This window comes from Emys orbicularis, chromosome 4 (genome assembly GCF_028017835.1).
Source record: "Emys orbicularis isolate rEmyOrb1 chromosome 4, rEmyOrb1.hap1, whole genome shotgun sequence".
Classification (NCBI taxonomy): Eukaryota; Metazoa; Chordata; order Testudines; family Emydidae; genus Emys; species Emys orbicularis.
In genome coordinates this window covers 152,802,423-152,822,430 of record NC_088686.1, presented here as the reverse complement: position 1 = coordinate 152,822,430, position 20,008 = coordinate 152,802,423, and the positions used below count along the sequence as shown (strand labels likewise).

The 20,008-nt window shown below is 52.0% G+C and overlaps 1 protein-coding gene across 1 annotated transcript; it reads left to right on the top strand.

The window, feature by feature from the left end:
- The first annotated feature begins 788 nt into the window (after nucleotides 1–788).
- LOC135877929 (glycine N-acyltransferase-like protein 3) lies at nucleotides 789–16,057 on the top strand. Its single transcript, XM_065403451.1, has 5 exons — nucleotides 789–859; nucleotides 13,091–13,157; nucleotides 13,571–13,697; nucleotides 14,070–14,190; nucleotides 15,574–16,057. The coding sequence occupies exons 1-5, from the start codon at nucleotides 789–791 to the stop codon at nucleotides 16,055–16,057; spliced, it is 870 nt and encodes a 289-aa protein (XP_065259523.1).
- Nucleotides 16,058–20,008: the final 3,951 nt, after the last annotated feature.

Below are 20,008 nucleotides of genomic sequence, written 5' to 3'. Positions count from 1 at the left end.
TGACCAATCAAGACGAAGCGGAAGCACCAGCAGGCTGACCGTGTGAACCCAGCATGTATTTGCTGGGGGAGGACAACGGACCGAGAGGAGACAAGAGGGGTGATAAGACCGTGGCTCACAGAGACACAGCAGCTCTGCTCTGGGACTGACAGATGGACACAGCAGCTCGGCTGGGTGGACCCCTCACACCGGGGGGACTGAATGCTGGCCGAGCCCCTGTCTCTCTGCACTGACGTAAGGATGCTCACCTCCTGCAGCCAGGTGAAGGGGCCCAGTACAAGTCTCCTGCAGGAGTCTGGCTTTGGCTGGATTTGCTGCAGGGAGACAGGGGTCACTGGTGCCGAAGGCCCAGTTTCAGAGTTGCGGAAGCCACAGGTCTGCCCCTGTGGGACTGTGTGGGTCTCTGCAGCTCAGCACACACGCTAAAGAGGTTGCTCCCAGGGGACTGATTACAGGCTGGAGCATAGACCAGACCCTGTAGGTCCGTGACAAGGAGTGCCCTTGCCAGAGGGTGGCTACAGACGTGGTGGGTTATCTCAATCAAGAGACCCTGAATCACAGTGCAGGAGGAGGTGGGGCTCTGACAGAGACTCGAACAGCCTGGATTTAGCAAAGAGATACTGGCACATCGTCTTAGAACAGTGATATGCAGAAAAAAATGTGCCTTCCTAACCAATTTGGGACTTTCTGAGCTTAAAGTATTACCATTTGGGCTAATGAATGCTGGAGCCACCTTTCAAACGCTTGCGAATCAAGTGGCTGGGTGACAGGACTTAGCTCGTGCCTACATGGAGGATACTGCAGTCTTCAGCAATTCCTTGCCAGAGCATAAGGATCACATGGGAATGGTGTGGAAGAGGTAGAATGCAGGTCTAAGTGTAAAGGTGTCAAAGTGCAGGATGGGGCATAGAAGATGTAAAACAAATTCTGTCAGGGAAGGCGAAGCCGGACTCTGGCCAGGTGTTTGAATTGTGCACTGACGCATCCAACACAGGCTTGGGAGCGCTGATGATGCCAGCAGGGGAGGGTACCGAGCAGCATCCCATGCCTTTCTGAGCAGAAAACGGACTCCAAGTGAATGGAATGATGCCGTTATAGAACATGAATGCTCAGCAACTGTGGGTTGTCCGAGAGCTAGGACCCTACCCATTCAACCGGAGGCGCTGGGTACTGACTGACTGCCCCCCTTTAGCGTGGCTACACAGAACCAAAGGCACCAACTCTTGGTTGGTACGCTGGAGTACAGCCCTCCAAAGGCATGAGATGGAGACTCAACATGTCATGGGGGCAGACGCGCTATCCAGGCAAGAGGGCCCAAAGCAGATGCATTCGGAATAGCCAGTGGCTAGGCCTAGGGCATCAATATCAGGAGGCGACGGGACACTGATGTGCCCAAACGCGCCCAGGCAGGTACGTTACATGTCCAACAACCATTTTCTCACTATTACACTGATGGGGTCGTGTGTGATTGGTACATTCCTCAGGGTACAATCTGGACCGATGGACAGCTGTGTCCCCTCAGCTCTCCAATTTGGGGAGCCTTTTACATTGCTTCATTGTGAGAGCAGCCACTCCTGGCCTGTTCACACACGGCTTCTCGCATGCAAAATCACTCCCAGCTGAATATATGAGTGCTTCTAGCCAGCTACTCCTGAATTATATTGCAGAGTGACACTAGCAAATTCCCAGTCCTAGATTTGTCTCCAGAAATATGCATTTTGTACTGCCCAGCTCTCTCCTTCTGGACAATACAAGCTCATAGAAAGTCCATCATTTCATTACTAGAAAATGACATGTACAAATCTTGTTATCTCAAGTGGAGGGTCCCAAACACTTCAATCCAAACACACTGGCTTAGATAAAACAACAAAACAAGTTTATTAACTACACAGAGAGAGAGAGATTTTAAGTGATTACAAGTAATGAGGCATAAAAGTCAGAATCGGTTACAAAGAAATAAAAGATAAAATGCAAACTAATACCTAACTTTACAAGCTAAGTGAACTTAAAGCAAATGGATTTCTCTCGCCGTGTATTCACGACTGTCTGGCTGGATTCTTTCAGCCAGGACGACTCCCCCAGTTCAGTGATGCTTCCTTTGTCTTTCAAACCTTATTGATGCCGTGAGTAGAGATGAGGAGAGAGAGAGAGGTGATTTGGGGCATCTGTTCCTCATTTTTACACCTTTAGCTCCTCTTTGAGAATCACCTCTAGCTGGGGTTCAGGCAACAGCGAGTCTGTTTGCCAAGATGTAAATTTCTCGCTCACATCCTTCTTCCTGTCAAAGAATGGCTGCTTAACTAAGTGATATAGTCCAGTTGATTTTGTTGACACCTGACTGTACCCCAGACAGCACATCTGCAGGACAGTCCATTCAGTGTACATGGTCTCCCATGGTCAACTGTCGGTTAAGTGTTTCTTGATGAGCCACTTAATATGGGTCATTACACATATTGAATCTATTTCCCCATGCTAAGTATCCTCACACCGTCTTGTCAACTGTCTAAAAAGGACCGTCTTGTTTATCACTACAAAAGATTTTTTTCTCCTGCTGATAATAGCTCATCTTAATTAATTAGCCTCTTACAGTTGGTATGGCTACTTCCACTTTTTCATGTTCTCTGTATGTATATATATCTTCTTACTATATGTTCCATTCTATGCATCTGATGAAGCGGGCTGTAGCCCACGAAAGCTTATGCTCAAATAAATTTGTTAGGTTCTAAGATGCCACAAGGACTCCTGTTCTTTTTGTGGATACAGACTAACACGGCTGCTACTCTGAAACCTTAATTTGAATAGTCCCTCCAAGATGTGCAGACTAAATACCTTGTGGGTGTTACCCCAGGAGCAAACAGTTGAAATCCAGGTATAGAGCCAATACTCATAACTTCAAATACAAAAATGATACGTGCATACAGATAGCATAATCATATTCAGCAAATCATAACCTTTTCATAGACACCTTACATGCCACATTTTGTACAAGATTTTTTGCAAATATATAACAGTGGTTGCAACAATGATCTATATGGTTATATTTTAATCAGATAACATCACAAACATCATACAGCAGAATCTTATAACGTTACCTATAACGTGCCCCTCACGTGCTGGATGAGGTGGCACATCCAGGTTCCCTACTCGGAGGGGCTTTCTGATGCCCCCCCCCAGAGGGGCTGCCCACCACGGAACCAGCATCAGAAACACAAGAGGCAGAGGTCGCCCCTGAGCCTGGTCAGTTTCTGGCGGCACATCTGTTATTAATCTAGGAATGGGAGGGATTTCCAATTTATTACCCAAAGCAAAATGTATTGCAAGCCGCAGGCAGCCGCATGTAGCCAGTAATGGCAGGTTGCTGGCACTACGTGAAATTCAAAATGGAGATTGGGAGCGCAAACAACACTGAAACAAGCATTTAACATTAAACTTGGACTAGAAACTCGCACATTCTTATCTAAATATTTGCACTCTATACCATTATCTAAATCATTGACGATACTGAACAGAACCGGACCCAGAACAGATCCCTGCGGCACCCCACTTGTTATGCCCTTCCAGCATGACTGTGAACCACTGATAATTACTCTCTGGGAACAGTTTTCCAACCACTTATGCACCCACCTCACAGTAGCCCCATCTAAGTTGTATTTGCCTAGTTTATTGATAAGAATATCATGCGAGACCATATCAAATGCCTTACTAAAGTCTAGGTATACCACATCCACCGCTTCTCCCTTATCCACAAGACTCGTTATCCTATCAAAGAAAGCGATCAGATTGGTTTGACATGATTTGTTCTTTACAAATCCATGCTGGTTATTCCCTATCACCTGACCACCTTCCAAGTGTTTGCAGATGATTTCCTTAATTACTTGCTCCATTATCTTCCCTGGCACAGAAGTTAAACTAACTGGTCTGTAGTTTCCTGGGTTGTTTTTATTTCCCTTTTTATAGATGGGCACTATATTTGCCCTTTTCCAGTCTTCTGGAATCTCTCCTGTCTCCCATGATTTTCCAAAGATAATAGCTAGAAGCTCAGATACCTCTTCTATTAGCTCCTTGAGTATTCTAGGATGCATTTCATCAGGCCCTGCTGACTTGCAGGCATCTAACTTTTCTAAGTGATTTTTAACTTGTTCTTTTTTTATTTTATCTTCTAAACCTACCCCCTTCCCATTAGCATTCACTACATTAGGCATTCCTTCAGACTTCTCCATGAAGACCGAAACAAAGAAGTCATTAAACATCTCTGCCATTTCCAAGTTTCCTGTTACTGTTTCTCCCTCCTCACTGAGCAGTGGGCCTACCCTGTCCTTGGTCTTCCTCTTGCTTCTAATGTATTGATAAAAAGTCTTCTTGTTTTCCTTTATTCCTGTAGCTAGTTTGAGCTCATTTTGTGCCTTTGCCTTTCTAATCTTGCCCCTGCATTCCTGTGTTGTCTATATTAATCCTTTGTAATCTGTCCTACTTTCCATTTTTTATATGACTCCTTTTTATTTTTTAGATCATGCAAAATCTCGTGGTTAAGCCAAGGTGGTCTTTTGCCACATTTTCTATCTTTCCTACCCAGCGGAATAGCTTGCTTTTGGGTCCTTAATAGTGTCCCTTTGAAAAACTGCCAACTCTCCTCAGTTGTTTTTCCCCTCAGACTTGATTCCCATGGGACCTTACCTATCAGCTCTCTGAGCTGACCAAAATCCGCCTTCCTGAAATCCATTGTCTCTATTTTGCTGTACTCCCTTCTACCCTTCCTTAGAATTGCAAACTCTATGATTTCATGATCACTTTCACCCAAGCTACCTTCTACTTTCAAATTCTCAACGAGTTCCTCCCTATTGTTAAAATCAAGTCTAGAACAGCTTCCCCCCTAGTAACTTTTTCAACCTTCTGAAATAAAAAGTTGTCTGCAATGCAGTCCAAGAACTTATTGGATAGTCTGTGCCCCGCTGTATTATTTCCCCAACATATATCTGTGTAAGCAGAGTCAGGATGAACTCTACCCTGACATCTGGTGGTGAATTATGGCGAGTGTGGAAAAGAACTCCAGGGGCTGATCTTGTTTGCATAGGCAAACCAACTCGCCTGGCATGGAACAACAGCAACTGAAAGTGGTTACTTTGGCTGGTGTGGTTACTTTTGGGGGCTCGTCCGGGATTCCCTGGGTCAGTACCCCTCGCAAGCACCTGTTGAGTGTTCCACTGCATTGGGAAACAATTGTGGTTATATTTTGAGGAAATGACTGTTTGTATAATGGCTAATATGTCAGGTTTGTTGGGCCCCGGCCCTGCAGCCTCTAGCTCAGGGGCCACAGCCTCAGCCAATGATTGGGCAAAAGCACTGGGGCAAATATTGGAAAAGGTTGTGCTGTCCCAGGCTATGTTAAACTCTTGTCGTGAGTTAAGATTATTTGCTGGGGCAGAGGAGTTTGAACCCTGGTTGGAGCATACCACTGAAATGCTGCAGGAGTGGGCCGTACCTGATGCAGAAAAGCCAAGATGTCTAATAGAGAGCCTTAGTGGCCCAGCATTAGATGTGATTCGCACCCTGAAGCTCATTGACCCTGGGGTCAGTGTGAAGGACTGCCTAGAGGCCCTTGATCATACCTTTGGGAGCGTAGAGGGCCCTGAAGACAGTTACTGTAAGTTCCTTAATTCCCGACAGCAAATTGGCGAGAAGATTTCAGCCTATATACAGAGGCTGGAGAGACTGCTTCAGAGAGCTGTCATGAGGGGAGCAGTGACTGCTGAACAGATGGATCAGACCAGACTGGCTCAAATTGTAAGAGGAGCTCAGTATCAGAACCCGATTCTACTCCATCTCCGGCTAAGAGAACGACGGGAACATCCCCCAAGTTATTCCCAGCTGATAAAGGAGGTCAGAGAAGAGGAAGAAAGGCAGGCTGCCAGCGAGTTTTGGGAAGCCCAAACATTGGAGCCAGCCGGCACAACACCACTGCAAACGGCCAGTGTACTGATGGTGAGCACCACAGAGGAACTTGCCCAACAAATGCAGGCCCTGACAGAACGGATAGCTGAACTGCAAAGCACCATTGACTGAGCTAAGACTTCCAGGAATAAGGCGCCTCTGACTGTGGCGATGGAGAAGTCAGCATTTAGAGCCACCATCCCACCTGGGCGAAGGGGGAAAGGACAATTCTTCTGCTACCGATGTGGTCAGGATGGACACAGTGCTGGCAAGTGCCATAATGAAGAAAACCCCTCCTTAGTGTATGGAAAGCTGAGGATCAGTTGGGAGAGATCCGGTAGCTGCCAGAGAGTCCGGGGACGGGGACCACCCAGGCCTGCAGGATTTGAAGATTCCCCCAGAAGCGACCGTCCAGCTGGGATCCCCGCAGGACTGATAGGGCCTCGAGCAGAGGTCATGGTGAAGATTGAAGGGGCGGAGTGTAAAGCCGTGCTTGACACTGGATCTCAAGTGACTATTATATTTCAGTCATTCTACCAACAGATGCTTAGGCACCTGCCTATACAGCCACTGACTGGCGTTGGTCTGTGTGGCCTCAGCATGGATGAATACCCCTACCAAGGGTATGTCATAGTGCACCTGGAATTCCCAGAGGAGGTTGCTGGGGTAAGAGAAGAGGTGGACACAGCTGCATTAATATGCCCTGACCCTAAAGGGACCTCTGATGTGTCTGTGCTGATAGGGACCAACTCCAGTCTCTTCAAGGTGCTCGCGGAACGTGTGGGGAAATAGAGGGGGGGGGCCTTTCTTTTTGATAGCCAGAGCTTTGAATCTGAAGGCCCCAAAATAAACCCTCCAACAGAGATCTGTTATGCTGATGGCCTTTGCACAGAGTAGGGCAGGCCTAAAACTTAAACTAGACTAAACTGCACAGTTTTCTGCCAAACTCGGTCAAGGGTCATGTCCAGAGGAGGGAATGGGAGAATAAACCCCCCCCCCCCTGCAGCAGTACTAATGAAATATGTTCATAACTGATTAAATATGATAACCGCAAGCTACGGAAATAATGTAAGAAGCTACGGAAATAACGTAAGATGCTTGTGATTTGTAAATTGTTTTGCAGAGAGTTAATCATCCTTGCTGCTATAACTATTTGCAATATTTTCCAAGTCCAGCTATCTGCAATTTAACCAATGATAGCTCTCCTTTAAGCTCCCCTGGAAACCCCTCCCCGTTAAGCCTTTGCTGAAATCCCCCGGAAAATGACATAGTCCAAGTCTTGAGAAATGTACCCAAGCTAGGGCCGAGCACCACCCCTGCGGAAACCACCAAGCGCCCTTCTACCCAAACAAACACCCACTCCTCGGAAATTAAGTCAGAGGGTAGGGAGGGGGGTGAGAAGATTGACCCCAACCCCTGCTTCCTAGCTCGTGATCAGCTCATGCTCAACCCTTGCCCAGCTTGTGATTTGTCCCCAAAGCTCGTGCTCAACCCTTGCTCAGCTTGTGATTTGCCCCCAATGATTTAATTCATGACATATTGTTTGTACCCTGCTTGTGGTTTAATGGAATAAAAGTAGCCTGTGAGCTCTTACTAGGGGTGCCAGTTTGAAAAACTGCACCCCAACGCGTTGGTATGTATTGCAATAAAGGCCTCAGGCTCTGAGTCTGTGAACTAAAATCACTGCGTGGGTGATTCTTTCCACGACAATTTGGGGGCTCGTCCGGGATCACTCGACGTCCCACCGGACCGGAGGACCGTGGACCGCTCCCACACTGATCCCAGGCGCCAAGTAAGAGACCCTTGTCTCTATTTGGGATTCGGTAAGGAGCTGCCCATAGGCTCTAGGTTCAGGTGAGAACGCGCTGTGATCCGAACCTTTTAAGGTTAGACTCATTTGCCTGACGCCTGTTTGTTTTGTGTGTGTCCGTTCTGTAACTTGTCTGTTTAAATTCTTGCATCATGCTGCGCTCTCTCTATCATTGTTTCCTTAGGCTATAAGCTGGGGGGGGGCGTAGGGGACTGTCTGTTTTGTGGTGTGTACATGAGGTCTTAGACCCAACGGTTTCCTTGGAACAGCCTCGGTGAAATTACTGGGACATCCGTCTGGCAGTTTTTAAACACTTTTAGAGTGCCAGCCCAGAATAAAAACAAGTTTCGGATGACAGGAGATTCTTCAGGCAGGAACAGAGGCTGAATAGGCTAGGTGATCTCTCTGGGATATAAAGGAAACCACCACTGACTCAAGAACTGAGTGGCCCGAGGACTAGAGGTAAACAACTGAGAGGGTTTCTAATCTTAATAAGAACAAGAAGTACGCCAAACTCCTATGCTTTGCCTTTTTAAGCTTTCTATATTGTTGCTTGCTTAGCTTTGTGGCCATATCCCTCTGGGCAGTGGTGATCTCAGAGGGAGGTGAGGGACCGGCTGCAGGAGCACCCCGGGAAAGTGGACCCCATAGTGAGTAGGGGCATAATCCACCGAACCTGTAGGACGCGGGTGGACCCCTTAAGCGAGGTGGGATATAATCCCCTGAGTCGAGTAGAAGGGGGGCGGAATCCACTGCCTGGACTCTAACAGGAGTTAGGGCGTAATCCAGGAAGTCCCGGTGCAGCCGAAGGGGCCGGAGTAGCTCCCACTAGCAAGAGGCTGGTGGACCACACTAGCAATAGGCTGTGTGAACTGATGAGACCTGCGGCCCGGGGATTGACAGGACTCCCACTAGCAATAGGCTGTGGGCTGGAAAGGACTGTTATAGCAAAGATCCCGGTTTAGGTGTGGTGTGATTGTAGGTCGCAAGGTGACTCCGGGACCAGCTGCGGGCGGGGTAAGGGACCGTGAATCGGAGACCCCCGCTCTAGTAGGTCCCCACCCTTTTCTTACCCGTTAAGTGACAATTGTGTCCCTTCTCACTCGGAGAGTGGGGAGGCCCCAAGGAATCCGTCCGCGTACTCCTAGGTAGCAGAGTATCCCATCCCATTCTCTTGAAGGCGGGCCGGTGCTCTCTGCTGGGGGAGGGGTGTACGGGGACCAAAGCTTTCCTAAACTTTTGTGTGATTGGCCTACGACCAAAACCCTTCCCCAAATCTTCCTCTGGAGCAAGGACTCGCGTATGGAGTGAGCTCCCTCCCCTTGCTGTGTTTGAAGGGGAGCCCCTGGAAATCGTTTGCCAAAACCTGGGGCAATCGGGCATCCTACCCCGTTCCCCTAAAGGGCGAATTGGTAACTCATTGCCGGACAGGGTGCATGCGAGGACCTTCCTTATAAATCCTCCCCAGTGGTGTGAATGTTGAAAGGGGTGAGGCTACACCCAGGTTTAAAAAGGAGCAAGAGGGAAGGATTGCTCTCCCCCGGAAGAGAGAGCAGAGCTTATTGCAGTGTTCTAATTTGTGTAATATAGATTTTAGTGTTGTTTAACTATTCTTCCAGCATGATAGCAAGTGTTTTAGTGTTGTTGTGTTGTTTAACCACTCTTTAAGTATAATAGTAATTGCTTTGTTAAATATTTAATCCTCTTCTACAAGGAGGGTTGGTAAAAACAGCCCACCCTCCCTGCTGAATTGATAGTAAAACAATGCCTGTGCCCATAAGAAAAAAGGATTGGGCCCAAACCGGCAGGCAACCGCAGTTTGAGGAAGTTAAGGGGGGGGGGTTGAGGGGTTAACTCTGTAGTTGCTGGTGGAAATTAAGTAATTGCAGGGTTGGCTTCTTGCTTTTTTCCTTTCATAATAGTAATTGCTTAAATAATGATGTGACGTTGTGCAGTCTATATGATTTTATAAAAACTTAATAATAAGTCAATATAATGTAACTGGAATAGTTTTAGGGAAAAAATATGGTAATAAGTGAATATAACGTGACTGGGATATGCTTTATGCAAAAGGTCTCTTGTAAGGTATCATTACAGAGTTTATAATCTACTGAGTATAGTCATCTGATTTGTACCACTCTTGTATCTAAAACTAGAAATATAAAATGTATCTCTCTATCAGTGTTATAGAGGGCAGACAATTTATGAGTTTGCCCTGCATGGGCTTGTGCAGGGTAAAACGGATTTATTTGGGTTTAGGCCCCATTGGGATTTGGGCATCTGAGTGCTAGAGACAAGCACACTACTGTGAGCTGTTTTCAGGTAAACTTGCAGCTTTGGGACAAGTGATTCAGACCCTGGGTCTGTGTTAGAGCAGACTGGAGTGTCTGGCTCAGCAAGACGGGGTGCTGGAGTCCTGAGCTGGCAGGGAAAACAGGAGCAGAAGTAGTCTTGGTACATTGGGTGGCAGCTCCCAAGGGGGGTTTCTGTAATCCAACCCATCACAAATGGCATAAGCGGTAAAACTATGAATAAATGTTAAAAAAAGAAATTCTTGGTTTCTTTGCAGCCATTCCTTTGGGAGTGTCTGTAAGGTAATCCAGGCAAAAGGATATTAATCAAATGATTAAGGTAAAATCATTTGACTATATAAAAAAAGTTAGTTAAATTTGTTAAGAAACGCTCCTGGTGTGTATAATTTTTTGTTTATAAGTTTAAGATGTTTTCTAGTGTTGTTTGATTTTGGTATTTAGCATTTGATCCTTAAAGTAACTTAATGCTTTACAAAATTTAAAGTGTTTAAAATAAAGACCAAAGTTGTGGCTGCAGCAAAATAGTCAAAGCCAAAAGAATGGAAAATTTTAAATCTGTTTTGGTAACAAATAGCAAGTAAAGGCTAATATCAACTAAAAAGCCACAAATAGAAATCTGGAAGTGTTGCTGGGTACACCTTGTACCCTGTACACCTTTGGCACTCCCTGGACGGTTGCGCCTCAGGTGCTCTGGCCCTATTTGCTCGCGTGCATCACCGGATGACTGTGCACCGTTGATTGCTGCAGTTAAGTAAAACTTTTCCTCTGTGGCCCAGCACTACTGCCAGTGACGTGATGATTGGGCAGACAGCACTTTTCCCTCTTTAAAAACTTTTTCTAGATATTTGAATTAATTTTATTCAAATGTTTACATGTTATAATTGTAAGTATGTGTTAGTCCCTCTTTAAGAACTCTTTCTAAATATTTGGATTAATTTGTTCAGGTGTTTGAGTGTTGCAGGCATTTGCCTTTTTTACGGGAAGATACATTACTATGTGTTAGTTTTGGTGGTGTGTTTTCTTATGGAGGAAGGGCAAATGCAGGATCTTGGACGGAGGTTTTGCAACAGTTTTGCATTGGTAAAATATGTCATGCGGGGGCTGTTATGGGGTTTTTGCTTAAGGAGTTTGTATCACAATCTGGCATATCTGAACTAATTATAAAAGAGCTATGTGCAGCTTCACAGATCCAGTATGTGTGCGGCTTCACAGATCCAGTATGTGTGCAGCTTCACAGATCCAGTATGTGTGCGGCTTCACAGATCCAGTATGTGTGCAGCTTCACAGATCCAGTATGTGTGCAGCTTCACAGATCCAGTATGGCCAAATGCCCTTTAAAGGCCACTCCCAATCAGAGGACCAGATTCAGCCCTCATAAAAAATTTTTACCAGGGCACCCAATGCAGCTACCAACAGTGCCCTGCTGGCCTAGCTCAAATAAACAGTCATTTAATAAATTACACAATAGTCAGATACTAACGAAATGTGTTAGGTCTTTTTATATACAGCAGTCCTGCCACTCGCTGAAACCTGGCACTGGGTTTGCATAAGGGTCCATCAGCAAAGAACTGCCCTCGCCCCATGCTGAGGGACTCTTGTCCGCTGACAAATCCATTAAGCCTTCGGACCTTGCTAAGAAAACAACTTCTCCACCTGAGGCCACAATAAAGCCTCCAACCAAGCAAGGTGATTGTGCTGGTAACCCCTCCCTTGCAGCCTCATTGCCGGACAGCTAAGTGAACTAAGACTACGAAATCTTAAAGAATAGCTTGCGGAAGCTAGCCAAAACTACCTGAAGATGAAACTTTTAATATTTCTCAGCCTCTCCTCCTTAACGAACTTGGGGTGGGGAGGGAAAAAGTAATCTTGGCCAATCAGTAGCCTCCAGTTTGGCCTGTGTCGTATTGCAGTGTATTCCGGCTCTATATGGTTGCCCATTGTTGTAGTCCCCGCTCCCCAGCTACTCCCCCTCATATCTTCTCCAATTCCCATACAAATCTGTCTGGCCGTAGCCTCAGGGAAATTCAAGTCTCGGAACAACAAATGTGGTATAGCACATCCTACCGATGGAATTGTTGTTTACAGTGGTGAATTGTGCTAAATGCTACTATAAGAACCACCACTTTCTCATTTCCCTCTCTGCTTTCCAAATAACTACCTAGTACCCTAATTGTTTTCAGAAAGCGGCCATTCAACTGGCCCAGCTTGTGCAGTGGGAAAGTTTTTATTGGGGAAAGGGAGGTGTAGTAGAAGGAATCTTACATGACCTAACTACAGTAGCCGCTATTTGAACAATAGACAAAGCCCAAAACCATAAAAAACGCCTGGAAAATTTGGAAAAAGCATCAGGCCTCCTTACTGAGGCAGGGTTAACTAAACACCCTTGCCTTAGCAGGAAAGAACACTGTCTGGGATTCAGCTTGTAGTCAAATGCAGGATTTCTTTAACGGTCCCTTAGAAAAAAAATGCAAACCAATGTTTTAAATCAGCGGTGGCCTAAAACCCTTACCACTACTGTGGGAGTGCCACCCAAGCTGTGGAAGTGGAGAAATACGTGAACATTGTCAAAATAAAACTGTGACTCTGTTGCATGTACCTTCCAAGCTTCGGAACCGGTAAATGGCACCTGGGCTCCAGTGCACTTACTTGTGCCAAAACCCTGGGCGAATTGTCTCTGGGACTGGGTTATCCACCGGCAGGTATGGGAAGTTAAACCACCCCATGAACCTAGCCATTTCATCACCACTCCCTCTGATGTAACGGAGCCAGCTCTGCTAGAGGGAAAAGGCCTCATCTCCCATTCCCCAGCCCCCCAGACAGCCAGTCTCCAGTCCTGGGTCTGGATCAGACACAGCAATGTGTCAATGGATATTTTACATTTTTACTGGCTGGGAGCTGAGTCCGAAATCACTTCTTTAAACCCCAGGCTTCCCTGTCCCCATAAGTAGCCATATTCCTGTGTCAGACCCACATGTGCGCATCCCATACCATATACATGTTCTAGCCCCTACAACCCACATGTGGATCTCGGCTTTTGCAGCAAGATCATTGTCGTCCTGGGAGTCCATGATATTACCAAACAGGAACAGAGCCGACAAGTGATCCCTGTGAGATGCCAGTACCCCCACCAGGATTATGACAAGAAGTCCCATAATAACGACATCATGCTGCTGGATGCTCCCCTCCCCCCCCCCGACGCCATCACTGCCCTGCTCCCCTCCCCCACCTCATGCCATCACTGCCCCTCCCCGACTTCCTTGCCCCTTTCCCTGCTTGGTGTCATCTCTACCCCTCCCCCTTCTGTCTGCCCCACCTCCCCACAGCCTCTTTCCCCTTTCTGCTTCCCAGAGCCCCTTTCCCATTCTCCCCTAAGCCCCCTGGCTCCGTTCACAGGGCCCCTTCCCCCCTCCTCAAACTCTTACTTGGGGCTCGCTGTGCCCTGCTTCCCCGATGCCTTCCCTGAGGGTCATGGGGGGAGGGCAGAGGCTGCGCTCACCCACAGACAGTGTCCCCCCTGCAGGTGGCGCGAGACCCAAGCGATTATTTTACCAACTTGTACACGACCTTCTACCGGGACGAGGGCGCCTGCCGGGCCCTGCTGGAGAACAGCCGCGCTGTGGACTGGGGCCAGGCCTTCCAGATACAGGGTGACCCCCTCCAGCCCCACTCTGTCCAGCACCTGCCACATGGGGGGCAGGACCGCTCCCCCTCCCACAGGCCAATAGTCCTGAGGAGCCTGCCTCGGCCCCTTACCCCCCCCCCACAGGCCAATAGCCCCGAGGAGCCTGCCTGGGCCCCTCCCCCCCACGCGGCAATAGCCCCGAGGAGCTCACCTGGGCCCCTTCTCCATCCAGACCTGGGATCCTGAATGCGCCAAGCTTGGGAACCCCCGGTTGGGTCATGCCGGCTCACAGTAGCCCTTGGCCCCTCCCTGCTGCTCTCCCCTACCGGGCTGGGCCCCCCACGTCCATGGGCACCTTTCAGGGGCCCCTGCTGACAGCGCATGGCTGTCCCTGCAGGGCTGCAGGATGGGGTATACGAGACCATCAGGGACATCACCAGGGCCAGGGGGCTTGAGATGGAGACGTATCCGCACCGGCTGCTGTTGCACCCAGACCCACCTGCCATGCCCCAGTACCGGTAGGTGCCCCCGAGATATGGGATGTGTGAGAGAGAATGGGGCAATGTACACAACCAGCCTCTGCTAGCTGGAGGGGGGAGCGGGGCTGGGGGAAGGGAAGGACCCCGGGGTGCCAGGCCAGAGCCCTCCATTGTGCCCTAGATCTGGTGGCAATGAGTTCCCCAGGCTAACGGTGCTGGCAGAGTGAGGGCATCACCACGGCCCCACACACAGCCCCAGGCCTTGGGCACATGCTGCCAAGGATTTCCCATCCTGCTCCGGGGCAGGGCTGAGTCAGCCCTAGAGCTTCGCCAGGGGGCAGGGGCAGCCCAGCCTGGCCAAGGAACCTCCTTGGTCCCAGGATGGGGAGAGCAGGGGGAGGGGCAGCCTGTAACCCTTCAGTATCCTGGGACGGGCAGCCAGGGGTCCTTGACCCCAGAGCCGTCCCCTCTGAGGGGAGGGGGCTCCAAGCACAGAGTCCCCTGGTCCCTCCTTTCCTGTCAGTGGGTATGTCTCCAGGCAGGGGGTTTGCTGCCCACTGAGCCCTGGTGCTTTCATCTCAGGGAGCTGAGCTTAGCCAAGGCCCATTGGCACCGATGACTCTGCTGGGGCTGGACTGGGCCTTGTCAGACAGCCCCTGTGCTGAGGCCACGGGAGTGTGTCGATCCCCTCCCCGCATGTGCCAGGGCCTGACTTGATCCCGTTCCCCCAGGGCTCCCCCTTCTCCCCCACGCCAGGTCTATCCTCTCTCAGCCTCCCCCCATTCTCCCTGTGCCAGGTCACTCCCCCTCCAGCCTCCCTCCCCTCCATGGGGGACACTGGGAGGAGCGATATGGGGGCTATAGCCACCCCAGAATTTGCCATAGCCTCCCCTCCCAGTGCAAAGGCCCAACGTTACGCAGCAGTAAGGATGACAATGCCATACCATGCCACCCGTCGGTCTCGGCTGCTTCTGACGATGGCGCTACCTTCCGAGCTGGGTGGCACACCCCTCCCCCTCAGGATACATTCCATGCCCCCCAGTTTGAGATTCGGCAACCCCCCATCCCCTCCATTTTTCTGTCCAGCCCATCTCAGCCCCACAACTGGGAAGAGGATGGCATCACTGGACACTGCTCCTCTCTTATGCCATGTCATACCAGCTCAAATTCTGCTCCCCGGGCTCATTCCCTTGTACCCCCAGCTCACTGCACCCCACGCCCCAAGCTGGGTCAATATCCCCCTATGTTCACACCTCCCATGTTTGGTTGCTCCCCGCTCCCCTCCCCTAGACTTACCCCTTCTCCTGCTGGTTCTATTCCCCCTGCCCCCCACATGCTGACATCCTCCCCTTGCCAGGTCAACCCCCTCTGTGCTCACCCCACCCCGTCCTGTGTCTCTCTCCCCCCTGCCCTGTCTTGCAGGCCTGACAAGGGGCTCAGGCTGGCCCCCGTGTCCCCCGCCCACGCCATGCTGCTCAGAGACACCTGGAACTTTGGGGGGAACAGCCGGAGCCTGCGCTACCTGTGCCTCCTGATCCGCCACTTCCCCAACGCCTGCCTGCTGGCCCCTGAGGGGACCCCCATCTCCTGGTCCCTCACCGACCAGCTGGCTGCCCTGACACACGGTTACACCCTCCCGGAGCATCGCGGCCAGCACCACATGAAGCTCATGGTGGGGATGCTGGCGGCACAGTTGCATGCCCGCGGCTTCCCTGTATACACCCGAGTGCTGCCCCACAACGAGCCTTCACTGCACACCCTGCAACGCCTCGGCTTCCACATCCTGCCTGGGGTGTTCTCCCGGCTGGTGGTGAGGCCTGGGTTCACCCAGTCCCAGCCAGCCAGTGCCCGGGACTCGGCCCAGGACCCTGCGCCAAGCTCTGGGGAACGGCGACACGCCCAATAGCACATAGCATGGGGGAAGAGGAGAGGAGGAGAAGGGGACACGGCCTAGGGCCCTGCACCCAGCTCTGGGGGACAGCCACGCTCCAGCAGTACATAGCCCTGGGGGAGGGGAGGAGATGGGGACACAGCCCAGCCATGACCAGGGACCTGCCCCCCCCGAAAAGGATACACATTGACCAGCCACCAAGGGAGCTCAGCTGTCAGCCCTTGGGAAGCCGGGGCCTAGTAGAGGAGATTATCTCATGCTCCATTATCCCCTGGAGCAGGGCAGAGGCTCAGTAGGGGGCGCTCTCCCCGGCAGTCAGTGCTGGCCCCAAAGAGAGCAGGGTGAGGGCTCAGCAGGGGGCGCTCTCTGCTCACAGTCCTGCCCCCGTGCCCTGTGCTGTGGGCTCAGCAGGGGGCGCTCTCCCGCTCCCTTCCCCAGGCAGTTTGTTGCTCGGCTGGGGCTGTGGTGGTGGGGGGTCCCCTTTCCAGGAGCTGCACCTGGTCTTGCCAGAGCTTTGGTGCAAGCTCCCTTGGGCTCCAACCACATGTCCCAGCTGTGGCCCACCCCTTACCTCCCCTGTGGTGATAGGGGACAGGTGCTGGCCTTGCACGGCTGCTCCAGGGTCAGCAGGCAGCTGGAAAGCCAGTCCAGGGCTTGTGTTGATGATGGTGCACTACACGTGGGAGGGGAGTGGCCATAGGACACCATCGTAGAGCCCTGCTGTGCCGGAACACAGAAAGGAGCATGCGCTCTTCTCCCTTCCCCCCAGAATGGACGTCCTCGGCCCTGGGCAGGTGACTTGGGACTGACTTGCCCCCTGCCAGGCTCAGTGCACAGGCTGCTCCTCCCCGTGTAGCTGGGCCCAGGTGCAGAGCCAGTGAGCCATTGGGTTGGGGGAGAGGACCCCCCACACGCAGCAGACATGGCAGGTTCTCCTCCCCCTTGCTGGTAGGTCAGTAGCAGTGTGGAGAGGGGGTGGGGCACTCTGGCTCCTTGCAGGCCCCAGGGACATGCATCAGGGGGTGGGACAAAGAGTGAATTTTCTGTAATAGTTTTGATGCCTGTGTGCCTCAGTTTCCCACTGTACTATTCATGTCTGCCCAGTGGGTGCCAAAGAGTTAAAAAGCCTCTCCTGGGGCAGAGCAGGGACAGGAGGGGGAGTGTCACATGGCTGGGGGTCAGGAATTGGGCGTTCAGGATCAAAACCAACCCAGATCAACGGAGGCTCCACAAAGAAGAGGAGCTGGCGTTTGGTGGGACTCAGGAGCTCCCAGCTAGGACTGAAAGAGATGGAGAGACAGGATCCATGTTTGGCTCTTCAGCAGCTTGACTGGGTGGGGCCCTGGCCTGTGTCTTCACCTTCACTTCTCTCTGCTGCCCCAGGGACCTCCCAGGCCGGGTTCCCGGGGACCAATAAACCGTGTGCTGTGTGGAAAAGGCTTTGGGATGTCACTGCAAACACTGGCTGGGGACACTGGTCCCCAAAGAGCAGCCAGGTCTCTCCAGGGGTCTGGCTCAGTGGGACGTGGTGAAGCAGGAGGGCTGGAGCCGTGTGCTCGGCCCTGGAGGAAGAGAGACCCCTTGGGGGGCTGGCACGTCACAGGGTTCCTCGAAGGAGTGGTTTAAAAGCTGGGGCTTAGCACTGATCCTGGGGAGCCACGACCGGGAGCAGCGCTGTGGGTCCCAGCCGGGGGCACCCGGCCAGTGTGGGGTGTCTCCTTCACAGCCAGAACCGACAGCAGAGAAGGGGGGGCACATCTGCAGGCAGACCCGGGGTAGAGCCAGCCCTGCCCCCAGCCAGGGCACAGTCCCACCAGGGCACAGCACCCTCCCCGCCGGCCAGAGAACTGGCCCCCCAGAGCAGTGCCCCCACCCCCAGCCGGGCGGCCTGCGTTGCCCCATAACTTTGACTCTCAGACTTGCACACAGTCTCCGTTTCCCAAGATTGAATCATTATTTTAAAAACTGTATAGAAATCACCACTCTCCCATCATTCCGTGCATCTGGCCCAGCCTCTGGCCCGGACCCGGGCCCCTCGCCCAGCTCCGGCCTCAGCGGAACCGCTTCTCCTCCCACACGTACAGCTTCCCCGCAGGCACCTTCCGGAAAAACAGGCTCTTGCCTCGGCTCATGTTCCCCTGCACGGAGAGGAGAGGAGACGGCTTTCAGGGTGCCCTGCCCTGCCCTACCCTGCCCTGGGCAGCTTCCCTCTGCCTGTCACCCAGGCCCCAGTCTGCCTAGCCCTTCCGCACCACCAGCCTCCTACCCACACACAGGGCCAGCGCTTCCCAGCCCTTTTATAACCCCCACCCTGAGATGAGTGCCAGGCACGACTGCCCCACACACGGCGTCGCTGCGCTATGGGGCTGGGGCGAGGCTGGCATGTTACTCATAAGAACATAAGAATGGCCGTACTGGGTCAGACCAAAGGTCCATCTAGCCCAGTATCCTGTCTACCGACAGTGGCCAATGCCAGGTGCCCCAGAGGGAGTGAACCTAACAGGTAATGATCAAGTGATCTCTCTCCTGCCATCCATCTCCACCCTCTGACAAACAGAGTCTAGGCACACCATTCCTTACCCATCCTGGCCAATAGCCATTAATGGACTTAACCTCCATGAACTTATCCAGTTCTCTTTTAAACCCTTTTCTAGTGCCTGTATATCTTTTTTGAGATGGGGAGACCACATCTGTACGCAGTATTCAAGATGTGGACGTACCATCGATTTATATAAGGGCAATAATATATTCTCCGTCTTATTCTCTTTTTAATGATTCCTAACATCCTGTTTGCTTTTTTGACCACCTCCTTGAGCAGCTGGCTCCAGCAGTCTAACCAAGAGGAGTAGTTGGGTGCGTAGGGGGGGAGGCCACCAGCCAGCCTGCAAGAGAGGAGAGGGGGGAGGAAGTAGCAGTGAGCCGGCCACCGTAGCCTGTTCCCAGAACCTCCCTGGCCTCCCCAGCACCACTTCCTGTCTGAGCCCTTCTGGGCTACGTCGCTTTAACGGGGCCTGAGCCAGGCAGCTCAGTCAGGTCCCAGGATCCCCAGCTGCCCCCTGTCCTTTTCCCCATGGCCAGAGCTTCCTGCCCCTGCCCCCAACACTACAGCGGGGCAGTCGGGCACCAGGGGAGCAGCCTTTCTCCTGGGGACAGAGCTGATGCTCCCTAGTAAGATGGCCAAGGGCAATACTCCCGAGGGGGTGGGGGCTGATTAAGGAGGGCAGAACTCCCCCCCCACCCCACCAAGTCCCAGCTGTACTGCAGGGCGGGCAGGGACCGGCTGTCACACCCGAACAGGCCCGGGTCTATTCTGGGAGGCTGCAACCTGTGATTTTGCTCCTGCCAAGCGTGACATGGGACGGGAGGCAATGCAGGGCCAGGGAGCCCAAGAGGCTGCCAAGCGTCTGGGGAAGAGGGGAGCCACAGGAGCCTGCGCGAGGGGCAGGGGGCGAGCTGCGAGCACAGCCAGGACTAGCTCCATGTCAGGCTGGAAGGGGGGACAGATGGGGCCGGAGCCCAGGATCGCGACTCTGCCAGCTGCAGCAGGGAGGGGATGATCTGTCCCCCCCATCCCACCCTGCCGCCCAGTCGCTAGCCCCAGAGGTGTTTCACCGGGGGTGACTGCGGGTGGGGGGTGATTTGTTCCCAGCGCCAGCCCCAGCAGGGCTGCAGCTACCCTGGGGGACGGTGCCTCTCCCTGGCTCGGCTCCTTTCCCTTCCCAGACCCGTGTATGCGGCGATATCCCAGTCTGACCGTGGCCACATGGGGGCTTTTGCCACTTTCACTCACCGCTCCAGCTTAGCTTCCCTGTGTAGACGAGCCCTGGGGGACGGGCTCTAGCCCAAAGCAGGTTCAGCACCCCTCAACTCTGGCTAACCGTGCTCTCCCTCAAAAAGCCACCTCCTTTTATCTGAATGTGCCAGCCTTCAGCGTCCCCGGCCGCCCACCCGGTGCCATGTCTGGGC